This window comes from Eleutherodactylus coqui, chromosome 2, assembly GCF_035609145.1.
Source record: "Eleutherodactylus coqui strain aEleCoq1 chromosome 2, aEleCoq1.hap1, whole genome shotgun sequence".
NCBI lineage: Eukaryota > Metazoa > Chordata > Amphibia > Anura > Eleutherodactylidae > Eleutherodactylus > Eleutherodactylus coqui.
The window spans coordinates 294,293,388-294,306,152 of NC_089838.1; the positions used below are offsets into that span (position 1 = coordinate 294,293,388).

General features: G+C 46.6%; 1 protein-coding gene across 38 annotated transcripts in view; it reads right to left on the minus strand.

The window, feature by feature from the left end:
• The window catches only part of LOC136612721 (uncharacterized), a 107,153-nt gene that overhangs the window by 18,098 nt on the left and 76,290 nt on the right, over positions 1–12,765 (minus strand). For 11 of the 38 annotated variants that reach the window (XM_066593285.1, XM_066593284.1, XM_066593283.1 and 8 more), the window contains 8 exons: positions 11,983–12,039; positions 9,602–9,658; positions 7,584–7,649; positions 6,674–6,738; positions 5,709–5,769; positions 5,567–5,633; positions 3,233–3,416; positions 3,067–3,148 (listed from right to left, as the gene is read on the minus strand). In XM_066593285.1, the coding sequence (XP_066449382.1) occupies positions 3,067–3,148; positions 3,233–3,416; positions 5,567–5,633; positions 5,709–5,769; positions 6,674–6,738; positions 7,584–7,649; positions 9,602–9,658; positions 11,983–12,039 (639 nt within the window). The remainder of the gene's footprint in view (positions 1–3,066; positions 3,149–3,232; positions 3,417–5,566; positions 5,634–5,708; positions 5,770–6,673; positions 6,739–7,583; positions 7,650–9,601; positions 9,659–11,982; positions 12,040–12,765) is intronic. The other 27 variants (XM_066593302.1, XM_066593290.1, XM_066593310.1 and 24 more) reach the window with 8 other exon arrangements.

Consider the following 12,765-nt stretch of genomic DNA (forward strand, 5'->3'; position numbering starts at 1 on the left):
TGGACACTAAGCAAAGATAGAGTTCATCCCTCCCTACCAGCTCTACCCCTTCTGCAGGCACTGAGCTAAATCAGTTTGTATAAAAGCAGGAGGCGAAACCAACATAATAAAGTCAATAGAAACTGTGCAGCAGAATAAATGGAACCATGTAGGATCCAGAAAGAAAGACCCTTCAAGAAGGACCCGCCTGAGTTAGCACTAGTGTGACCATAAACAAACAAAAAAAAAGTGTCACCCTGACCAGGGGAAGAAGGCAAAAGAATGATATTAAGACCAAAAAAGAACCCTTATCGGGTGGGTGCTGTGTCCCCCAATAAACATGACGAGAAAAGATTTTACGGTAAGTTCTTACAAAAATTGAGTTTTCTTGTCTGTTTCATTTGGGGGACACAGCTTTGACCTTGGGACATTCCATAGCAGTACCCAAGGGGTACTGGGTGCCAAGGCATCCAGCATGCTTAGAGATGGAGCATAAAGGGGCTTGAGAAACGGTCCCATCCCCCCCACCGGAAAAAAAGATCACATCGAGGCACCGGCTGTCCGAGAAATATGTACCGTAATACAGCCTGAATATATAATGTCTGTGCATGGTAACCCTGCACTGCCGCGAAGTAGCGCCAGTGCGAGGAAGCCACCTCGGAAACCCAAGGATCCACTTGTGTTGTCGGGAGCACCACCAGAGAGCCAGGGTGATTTGCGAATTACGACTGAGCCCATTTGTGACCAGCTTGTCCCATGGGACTAGTCTTTATGATTGCGGGCCAAGATACCACATGCAGTGAGGTAACATGCAACAGGGTGATAACAACCCTCTTGATGACAAAGAAACTTTTGACCGATAGCGCCTCCCACTTAGAAGAGAGACGAGTCGACTGGACGAGCTGGACGTGACATCAGCACCATCAGAAAGGGGGATGAAACTTAAAGAGTTGGGGGCCCTCTAACAAGCGATCTAGTTGAATGTCAGGGTCCGCTGGAGTCCAGACTGTAAACACCCAGCTAGGCAGGTTGCCGTAATGACAGCACTGCTGTTGAAGGGTTAGTAGGAAGCACCCCAAGTGAATGCATGGGAGCTACCGCTACCAGAGGGAGTGGGAGATGGAGACACCTGGCTGCAAAATACCATTAGTATCAGCCTTCTTAGTCTATGACAATGGCCACAGCCTTCACCTTCTGCATGAAGCCCTCGGACCCTGAAGAAGTCTAGGTCTAGGAAAAAGGCGTCTGTCAAGCCAGGATGGCTTCCTACCAAAATGTCACTGCCACTGCATGACTCCAACCAGGCATCATAAAACGTGGCATAACTGCCAAATTACCCCCGGACATGTGTCACGTTGGTCCCTTTGTGGAAGCCTCCGGAGTCGGGAGGGCGAGTGCTAAGAATTTAAATCAGTATTAGTGTATACCATTTCACGGTCTACTGCAAACAATCTTGCAGAAGGAAATGGTGCTAGACTTTTAAAGCGTGCTACTAACTCCATCTGATTAAATGCTTTGTCTTCCAGATGGAGCTCTTACCTGCGTAGGAAGGCCATGTGAAGAAACACTGTAAGAGTGAAGTCGTAGACCGCTCTGACTACAGAGTACTCCTAACGGCAGCAGTCCAAACATCCCTAATAGGGGAAAATGCGAGGACCATTCTGCTGCCAAATGTAGCGTCAGCGGTGGACTCCACCTAAACGGGACCACTCATGCATCACCGACGACATGAGTGACCCACGTCCATATGGACAAGACTGACTGAGATAGCAGCACAGGCCTCCTAGAAAGCACTGGATGTTGGTTTGACTCTGAGGCCGCCAGGAGAACGACCGGACCCATAGTGGATCAGCATGTCAGAGCTGATTGAAGGGGAGCTAGTAGATGGATCAATTGCCTCCAATCACCCTGTCGGAGGGCTAACCCCTCGGCCTACCACTATACTTAAATAGAACAAGACGAGATATTCTTTGACTGACTGGATGTCAATCCCGTATAGTGGTGCGAGCGCACATAGTATGCGGCTCATGGCGGCCCCAGTCGACGTCTCATCCTGTAAGCGGGGAAAGCACTAAAATTGCCCACAAGGACACTGCAGACAAGCCACCATAGGGAAGCTAGCCATTAGTAAAGGCTCCTCCGTTCTGGAGCGGAGAAGAGGAGCAATGTGTCCGTGGACTTTTTGTGCACAGTACTCCTTCCATTTGGAAAATACCACAGATGTCAGCAGTACTCCGGGCTTGCTGACAACAGTTAGAACACGGCTGAATGCAATCTCGTTACAGCATAGAGAGTGCACATGGCACGTGTCTCTCGCCTGTCATCCTGGACACGGACACTGTGCCAAGGCTGCCTGCAGAGAACCGGAGGCGGCACCCCTCAGTGAGCTGGCCGTTAGGCAAGGCTCAACCCCGTCTGTAACAGACCTGAGGGGCGATGAGTCCAGAGACTTCCTGTGCGAGTACCCCTTCTACATGGAGGGTACCACAGATCTCAGCAAGGGTCAGAGCCATGCTGGCAATTAGTTCAAACACTGTCGTTCATAAGAGGGGATATTCTCCGGCTGGATGTAATCTCGTACTGTAGACAGAGCGCACATAGTATGTGGCTCTGGCCGGCCCTATCCGTGTGTCATCCTGGACACAGACACTGCAGTAGGCTGCCAGCAGGGAACTGCAGGAGGGGCAACAGGGGAGCTACAGACAGGCAAGGAGATTGAGGAGTGATGAGTCCAGAGACTTCCTGTGTGAGTACTTCCAAATGAAGGGTACCGCAGGTCTCAGCAATGCTGGAGCTATGCTGGCAATTAGTTCGAGAACCGTTGTTCATAAGACAAGATAACTTCTAGCTGGGTGTAAATCTCGTACCGCACATAGTAGCAGATAATCCCTGTGCAAGTACTCTTCCCAGTATGGGAGGTACCACAGGTCTCAGTAGGCCCAGAATCACGCTGAGGTTGATCGGGCAGCAATGTTTTGGCGTTCGCCATCCTGAGTAGGGGTAGATCGGAGGGTAATACTGCTCTGTTGGTCTGCAGGAGGAGGCAGAGCCGTGGCGTGAACATCCGCTATGAGGATCCGGTCTTACCTGCACATTTGTCATCGAGGGACTGTATGTTGAGCATCTTCCGTTGCATGGCGGTTTTTCTTCCCTTATACACAATGTATTTCTAGAAATACAGAAACCACAGTTAACCACCTCCTTGCCAGAATAGAGAAGCGTTAGAGGATATTTTCATCGGCTTCTCTCTCACATTCAGGAAGTCCACTTTTCGCCTGGTGAAGTAGTTGCCCAGATAGCTTCGGATTTGTTTGTGCAAAAAACAATTTACATGGGTCTGGATGAGATTGTCATCTGGGGTGCGATACTCGCACAAACCACATGAGTACATATGGCTCAAACCGACTCGCCATCTATCATTTTTCACATTTTTGGGCCTGAGAAAAGACAGAAAAAAAAAAAAAAAATAGAAAACAAGCGTTATGACCAGGCAGGAGATTTGGAGCCTTACCTTCTGGACCGCTTTCTATTGAGGTCTCTAAAATGTCTTATTGTCCCATCTGTGATCTAGTGCATCTGTCATTAGAACATTAATGATAGGGAAATCTTTCCAAATTTACTTTAACTCCTTAGTTCTACAGCTAGCTGGGCAGAGGAAACATGTCACCATTACACACAGAATGGGAAGCCACTGGGAAACACTGGTATGGACTGTAAGCTAAACTGAAGCAACCAGTATCAGGCAGCTGCTGCCAAGGCAAATTGTATCATGCGGTGCATCAAAATGGGTCTAGGGGCACATGACGAGAACGTTGTTCTTCCTCTTTACAGATCACTGGTCAGACCACCCATGGAATATTGTGGACAGTTTTGGGCACCGGTACTCAAGGAGGACATATCAGAGCTTGAGCGGGTACAAAGGCGGGCAACTAAAGTAATAAAAGGAATGTGAGGCCTACAATACCCAGAGAGGGTATCAAAATTGGGATTATTTTGTTTAGAAAAAAGACGCTTAAGGGGAGCCCTAATAACTATGTGTGTGTATATATATCAGAGGACAATACAGAGATCTCTCCCATCATCTATTTATACCCAGGACTGTGACCGTAACATAGTCTAGAACAGGGGTCCCCAACAGGTCATGTTTTCAGGATATCCTATAGTAAGAACCCCTGTGGCAATGTCTGAGACACTGACAATAATTCCATCACCTGTGTAACACTGAGGAAATCCTAAAAACATGACCTGTTGGTGGTCCCTGAGGACTGGAGCTGGGAAACACTAATCTAGAGGAACGAAGGTTTCTACACCGACAAAGAAGGGGGTCCTTGACTGAGACTAAGGAACGCTCTTTCTGAGGATGTGGTGATGGCAAATTTTATAAGCGAGTACAAAAGAAGCCTGGACACCTTTCTTAAGCGATCCATTTGTTATATGTTAATCACTAATAACTTCAGAAGGAGTGGTGATCCGGGGATTATTCTAATTGCCAGATTGGAGTCAGGGAGGATTTTTCCCCCTTAAAAGGGAGATATTGGTTTCTACCTCATTGAGGTTTTTGCCTTCCTCTGGATGAACATTGGGGGTTAATAGTCTGAACTGGTTGGACATATGGAATGCCAAAAAAAGACCTACTACCGTGTTTCCCCAGCGGCGCTCCATCCAATCAAAGCACTCGCTCTGTTCAATGGAGCCGCTCCGGCGTGCTTGCGCCGCCGAGGTCTTCTACGCATGCGCAGACCAGCTCTCCGGCGCGAGCACACCGGAGAGGCTCCATTGAAAAAAGCAGAAGACCGCACAGCGCAAGCGCGTCTAATGGAAGGAGAAGACAGCGTAAGACGGCACCATGGAGAGGAGGACGCCCGCACCGGAGCAGGTAAGTGTATAACTTCTGTATGGCTCATATTTAATGCACGATGTATATTACAAAGTGCATTAATATGGCCATACAGAAGTGTATACCCCCACTTGCTGCCGCGGGACAACCCCTTTAAGTTTAAGGTCCAAACTTCTGGGTCCGCAATAGGAGAGTAAATATATTTGTCATAGGAATGATATACATGGCCTCGTTTCTTCATTATATGCTATATAAGTGTTAGAGTCCTGCGTGACTCACTTATATACTCAAAGATTTTATTTAGATGTATGGATGATGTTTTTTCTACTAAAAATTATTAAAAAGAGATTGTTTTACAAAAAAAAAAAAAAGGACTTAAAGAGACCGACCAAGTACTGCGCCAAATATATTGACATGAGATATAAATTCAAAACCTACAATAAAAAAGTAAGATTTCAGGAGGGCTTTCCCCATGTTAATGTATGGGGGTTAAAACTAAAACGGGCGCCATATAACACTACGATTAACAGTCCAACGTACCTTTAGCAAGTATATTACTAACAACGCTGCCAAACATTTATACTGGTAATATGGTTTGTATATGATAAGCGGAGGGCTAAATATCCAAACTCTACTAAGAGGTTATAAAATGCACATCACGACCCATCTGTCACGCTAATGGCCATGACGGACATCTATCTGATAACTAGGGAGAGTGTATTAGATATTACGGCTATCTGTAGCTCTTACGTCTCTTTGAACTGGCTCGGGTTGCTTGTGTTCAGCTTCTGGTTTGGTGGAGTTGACCCAGTAGCACCTAGAAATGGACACCAGTCTCATGTCAGTAACTCATTAAATTGACTTATAATACAGCAGTAATAGAAGTACTGACCACTGTTCTTCCCAGCAGCCTCACTCTTCTTCATGTCTCCAATCTGGGTCTTGGTCTGCGTCTGAATAAAATTAATCAAGATATTAACCCTTAGGGCTAATGCCCACGGACGTTACGCTGCAGCCATTAGGTTCTATTCAGCCTAATAGCTGGATGTTCACGTTGCAGAATTCCACCATGGAGTTCCACAGCGTGAAATATCCTGCGGCATGTTCTATTTGCTGTGGGAATACGCGTGGCCGGCTTCCATTGTAGTCAATGGAAGCTGGCCGTCACGCTATACTTCCCCTCCGGCCGCATCACATGACACTGACGGCGCGTCATGCGCTGTACTGCTCATGCGCGCTGGCGCGTTATGCGGGACTCGCTCAGCAGATCCGGAGGTGAGTATGGGGTCTTTTGAAGGGGGGGTGGGGCGCTGTGATGGACTCCGCTGCGGTATTCCACTGGCAGAGTCCGTCACAGGATCGCAGAGTTCGTCACAGGATCGCAGAGTTCTCCCATTGCTTTCAATAGGGTCGACACTGCTGAAAACAATGGCAGATCTCGCAGCTAGATAGGACATACTGTGATGTGTTCTTGCATGGCACCGCGATACGATGCTATGCAGGAAACCTATCACTCATGTGTTTGAACCTATTCAAACAAATGGAGGTTCACATTTGTGCGACTAAAAAAGCACAAATCTTGCACAATTTTCTCGGCCGTGTGAAACTGGCCTCACTGATACTCACAAAGAAGTTTTTCAATCAACAAGCATTTTTATGCCTGCTGAATATCAATGATCAGCTGACGAATGAGCATTCGCTCATTCATTCAGCAGCTGATTATTGGCACTTTTACTAGGTCCGAGTATCAGGCAAATAAATGTTCAGAAGAACCTTCATGCTGGATAACTGGGCAATGTGAAAGGGTCTGATTTCCCATCTATAATGCCGCTCCGCAGAAACAACATCCATACTCACTTTTGAACTTGCTGGGTGGCAGACAGCTGGTGGAGTCGGTTGCTGTGGATTCTGACCTGCACGGACTAATGAAAATAGGGAGGAAAAAAGAAAAGTGCACAAAATACTGGCAAAAAATATAAAGAATGCCATACACAGTAAGGCAATGTTTGTCGAACCTGCTGATTTTAGCAGGAATGGCTGACCATTTAATGTGCATCGGACTTTCAATCAAGATTTTTTTGGAAGATGTTGGGGAAAAAAGATCGGGCATGTAAAATGCCAACATGCCCAATCTTTTATTCTCAAGGAAGGTAAGCTGCCAATAAAGGTGTTTGGCAACAGCTTATTCCGCTGAATCAACTCAGAACACATTGAGCTGGGTGTACATGTGAATGGGGTTCTGGAAAAACAGATGTCCGCCAAATGAGCATTCAGCTGCCAACTACTGAAGTGCATGAGCATCTTAAAGGGGTTATACCAGAATTACAAGTTATCTGCTATCCAAAAGATAGGTGATAACTTGTTGAACGTGGTGAGGTTATCGCTGAGACCACCACTAATCCTTGACATTACTGAGATTTTTCTGGCTAACCCAGTACCACGTTTTCTTCTGCTATGCATCTCGTCAGCCCCACTTAAATGGATTGACAGCTGACTGTGAATGCTTGGCCAGTGCTCCATTCACTGTCATGTCACTGCAGGGGTGGGTGGGGGGAGAAGAGGGGGACCCAGGACCCCTGTTCTTAGGATCAATGGGGGTCTCAGAGGTGAGATCCCTACTGATCAGCAAGTTATCCACTAGGCTACAGATAAGGGATAACTTGTAATTCTGGTACAACCCCTTAAGAAAGTTTGGCACAGCCCCACCGCCACGATTTCACATTGATTAAGTAAAGTGTTGCAGTAAATACAGTATATAGATCCTTACCTCCTGAACTTTGTGGCTGATTGATGACTTGTTGCTTCTGTGGATTCTTGGCTGCAGCTGTCGGGGCTAAAAGAAATACCTCAGTAATGAAAACTAACACCGCCAATAAAACTGAAGGTGTTGTGATCCGAAAGGCTGATATGAGTAACTCCCACTTCCAATCTGCATTTGATAATTTTCAGTATCAATTGCTTCGGTTTTGCAGCATAATACGTTAATACGCTGTCAGCTCTCACATTGTATTGACGACCTATCCTGAGTATAACATGTTAATAGTAAACAACTTGATAACCCCTTTAATCTACAATGAAGGAGAATTTGTCACTGGGGGCAAGTAAAGTCCAAAATGTTATGTGCAACTCTTCACTGTTAGGACTTTAAAACATAACCTTTAATAAAGCAATTAAAATTTAAAATAGTACTCACAAAGACTGACACACATAATACATAAAGAAAAATATTAATAACTCTGGAAGTATCTCAGAGGATTCTTGAAAATGTAGGTGCCATATGTCGTGCTTTCTAGGTATAGTGTGATGCCTTAACTGGTATCTATAACCGTTTTAGGGTGATAATACACCCCCACAACGGTAGTATCTACAGTCTTGGGAAACTGATGGTGCCCAAGACTGAGATTATTTGTGCTTGGTATTAGCACCAAGAAGGCTTAAAGGGGTTGTCCCGCGGCAGCAAGTGGGTCTATACACTTCTGTATGGCCATAATAATGCACTTTGTAATGTACATTGTGCATTAATTATGAGCCATACAAAAGTTATAAAAAGTTTTATACTTACCTGCTCCGTTGCTAGCGTCCTCGTCTCCATGGTGCCGACTAATTTTCGCCCTCCGATGGCCAAATTAGCCGCGCTTGCGCAGTCCAGGTCTTCTCCTGTTCTCTATGGGGCTCCGTGTAGCTCCGTGTAGCTCCGCCCCGTCACGTGCCGATTCCAGCCAATCAGGAGGCTGGAATCGGCAGTGGACCGCACAGAAGAGCTGCGGTCCACGGAGGCAGAGGATCCCGGCGGCCATCTTCACAGGTAAGTATAGAAGTCACCGGAGCGCGGGGATTAAGGTAAGCGCTCCGGTGAGCTTTCTGTACGTCCCTGCATCGGGGTTGTCTCGCGCCGAACGGGGGGGGGGGGGTTGAAAAAAAAAAAACCCGTTTCGGCGCGGGACAACCCCTTTAATCAATATCTGGTCCTTGGTCCTGACGCGTTTCGCTCAACTTGAGCTCCTCAGGGACCTCTTGTGAATATTTAATAATAGTTAAAGTTCTAACAGTGAAGAGTTACACAATGAAGGAGAAGGGCAACGGGAAATACACACTAAGGCCGAATGCAAATGGCACGCACAGATTCCACATGGGAAATCCCACACGGAATCCTGCCATGACTGCGGCAGGCGATCTTGTGTACCTGTGTGTGCAGGCGCGTCTGTGCAGACCTCTCTTCTCCCGGATTCTCTGTACTGTGGATGGTCCACACAGCCCACCGTCAGACATGCCCAATACAGATTTTTTTTTGTTTGAAACACCTGCTTTTCCCACAAAATCCATTGCCAGTCCGGAAAAAAAAAAAGGCAGATGGGCCGCGGGTGGGACAGCTTCCAATGACTTCAATGGAAGCCGCCCGTGAGGGAACCACAGGGAAATGGAGCATACTGCAATTTTTCACCCTCGAGCGGAATCACAATTATTTTCCACTCGTGTGCATGAAAAATCTTTTTTGCATTGCAGGCTATAAAGGGTTATTGCTGCGGAGTCCGCCCGTGTGAATTAGGCCTAATAATCCCCCCAACCGCTCTATTGCTGCTAGAACAATCCATATGCCCTATGGGTTACTCCATTTGGAACTAGCTCTAATAGCAAAAGAGCAACTCCTGCTCTGGAGCACTTCCCATGATCGTGTATTACACTCCTTCAATACAAGCCAATATATGCATGGAAATGAAACATTTGAGTCACATCCTTCTCAGAGGCCTCATATTATGCCTGCCAATACAGTATATAGATCCTTACCTCCTGAACTTTGTGGCCGATTCATGACTTGTTGCTTCTGTTGATTCTTGGCTGCAGCTGTCGGGAATAAAATAGAAACCTGAACATACCTCAGTAATGAAAACTAGTCTCCCCCATCCCCCCGCCCCACAGTAAAGTGGAGGCGTTTGCCCATAGAAACCAAGAAAATCCAGATATTGTGTCGAAAAATGCACTGAAAACCGTAATCTGAATGGTTGCTGGGAGCAATTTATAATTCTAATCTGCATTTCATGATTTTCAGTGTCAACTGCTTTGGTTCTGCATCATAACATGTCAATACGCTGTCAGCTCTCACATTCTATTGATAATAATTTATATAGCGCCAACATATTCCGCAGCGCTTGCAAAACAGGGGAGAACAGATACAAAAAACAAAGACGCAAAAACCCCAGTCACATGTACTAATCAGTTGATGGAGACAGCAGGGGCGAGGGTCCTGCTCAAAAGAGCTTACATACTACAGATAATGGGGGGATACAGAAGGTAAAGGGGCTGGAGATGTGCACGGTATGGGAAGATGGAGAGTGAGGGATGCTATACACATAGACAATGGTCAGACTTAAGCTGTATAGTGGCTGAATCTGTATGACTGCAAGGGCGGTTGATGGCGGCCACCAGGGATTGCAGTCAGTAGGACAGGGAGCATGTTATCAGGTGGGATACAGAGGGGTTTGGTTTAGGGGATATGGTATGCCTTCCCGAAGAGGTGCATTTTAAGAGCACTCCTGAAGTTTAGGATTGCCCGGATAGTTTGAGGTAGCGCGTTCCAGAGGACCGGTGCTGCTCTGGATAACCCGTCCTGGAGGCGGGAATGAGAAGTTCGAATTAAAAGGGCACTCAGTCAGATTTAGATCCACTGAGATAGAGATATCAGGATGAGGTCGGTTAGTAGAGTGCGGAAACACCAGTAGGTCAGTTTTTGAGAGGTTCAGTTTCCGGAAGAGAGAGGACATAGTGTTAGAGACAGCAGACAGACATTCGGTGACGTTTTGGAAAAAAAGGTGCAGTGATGTTAAGGGAAGGAGTGTATAACTGGGTGCCGTCAGCGTATATGTGGTATTGGATTTGGAGATTTAGCAGTAAAAAGGGTGTGGATGGTGGGGAGTTTATTACATGCCGATTTGCAGTTCCAAAGCGCACATTTAAAGGCGTCAGGGAAGGGTATGCATGGGCTAATAGCAGGGCTTGAGGGGTGTCTAAGTGAGTCAGGTAGGGGGTAAGAGTTATGGAGCAGTGGAGGGTGGGCCAGGATTGGGAGAGATATCCCCAGCTGCTAGTAGCAGCAAGATAGCGAGGGTGAGCAGATGGTTAGGACATTTTTGAGGGCGACAGGTAATGTTTATCACTGGCATTAGGGGGTTTGAGGCTTAGTAAGAAAGTAAAGAGTGGATGTGAACTGTGCATAGGTGAGGATAGGAAAGAGGGGCTGATGAATAGAATGCCCCAGAGGTGGGCGTTGGAAAGAGGTTTTGAAACAGACGGCAAAGATGAGGGACAGAGTCGACAGCATTGGTGATAGCTTTGAAGTGCAAAGCATTTAGGCAGAGTTTGTGGCCTACTTGTCTCCTGCCATTTCTAACTGCGTAATGATGACCTATCCTGGGGATAAATTATCAAGAGTTAAAAACTAGATAACCCCTTTAATTTACAATGGAGGAGAAGGGCAAAGGGTAATACCCACAAAGGCCAAATGCACATGGCATGCATGGGTGATCCCACATGGAATTGAGCCGTGACCGCAGTGGGTGACCCTGCGTACCTGTGTGTGCAGGTGGCGTCCATGGACCTCTCTTTTTCCGGATTCTCTGTACCCTGGGTGGACCGTGGGCAGCCCGCCGTGGGACATGTGCCCTACAGATTTTTTTTTTCTCACTTCTGTTTATCTCATGGAATCCATGGCCAGTCCGAAATGTCAATTACGGACGGGCCGCGGGTCGGATTGGCTTCCCTTGACTTCAATGGAAGCCGTCTGTAAGGGAACTTTAGGAAAATGGAGCATGCTGCAATTTTTTATCCACAAGCGGAAACCTCAATTACTTTCCGCTCGTGTGCATGAAAAATCTTTTTTACATTGCAGGATATAAAGGGTTATTGCTGCGGAATCCGCCAGTGTGAATTAAACCTAATAATCCCCCCCAACCGCTCTGTTGCTGTTAGAACAATCCATATGCCCTATGGGTTAATCCATTTGGAACTAGCTCTAATAGCAAAAGAGCAACTCCTGCTCTGGAGCGCTTACCATGATCATGTATTACACTCCTTCAATACAAGCCAATATATGCATGGAAATGAAAGATTTGAGCCACATCCTTCTCAGAGGCCTCATATTATGCCTGCCAAAACAGTATATAGATCCTTACCTCCTGAACTTTGTGGCCGATTGATGACTTGTTGTTTCTGCTGATTCTTGGCTGCAGCTGTCGGGGATAAAATAGAATCTGAAAATACCTCAGTAATGACAACTGGTAACCCCCCCCCCCCCCCCCCGCAATAAAGTGGAGGTGTTTGCCCATAGCAACCCAAGGAAATCCAGATATTGTGTCAAAAAATGCACTGAAAACCATAACCTGAATGGTTGATGTGAGCAACTCCTAATACTAATCTGCATTTGATGATTTTCAGTGTCACATTCTTTGGTTCTGCATCATAACGTGTCAATATGCTGTCAGTTCTCACATTTTATTGATATTAATTTTTTTAGCGCCAACATATTCCGCAGCGCTTACAAAATAGGGGAGAACAGATATAAAAAACAAAGATGCAAAAACCCCAGTCACATGTACTAATCAGTTGACGGAGACAGCAGGGGTGAAGGTCCTGCTCCAAAGAGCTTACATACTACAGATAATGGGGGGATATAGGAGGTAAAGGGGCTGGAGATGTGCACAGTATGGCGAGGTGGAGAGTGAGGGATGCTACACACATAGACAATGGTCAGACTTAAGCCATGTGGTGGTTGAATCGGTGGGACTGCAGGGGGCGGCTGATGGCGGCCACCAGGGATTGCAGTCAGTAGGACAGGGAGCATGTTATCAGGTGGGATACAGAGGGGTTTGGTTTAGGGGATATGGTATGCCTTCCTGAAGAGGTGCGTTTTAAGAGCACGCCTGAAGTTTAGGATTGCCCGGATAGTTTGAGGTAGC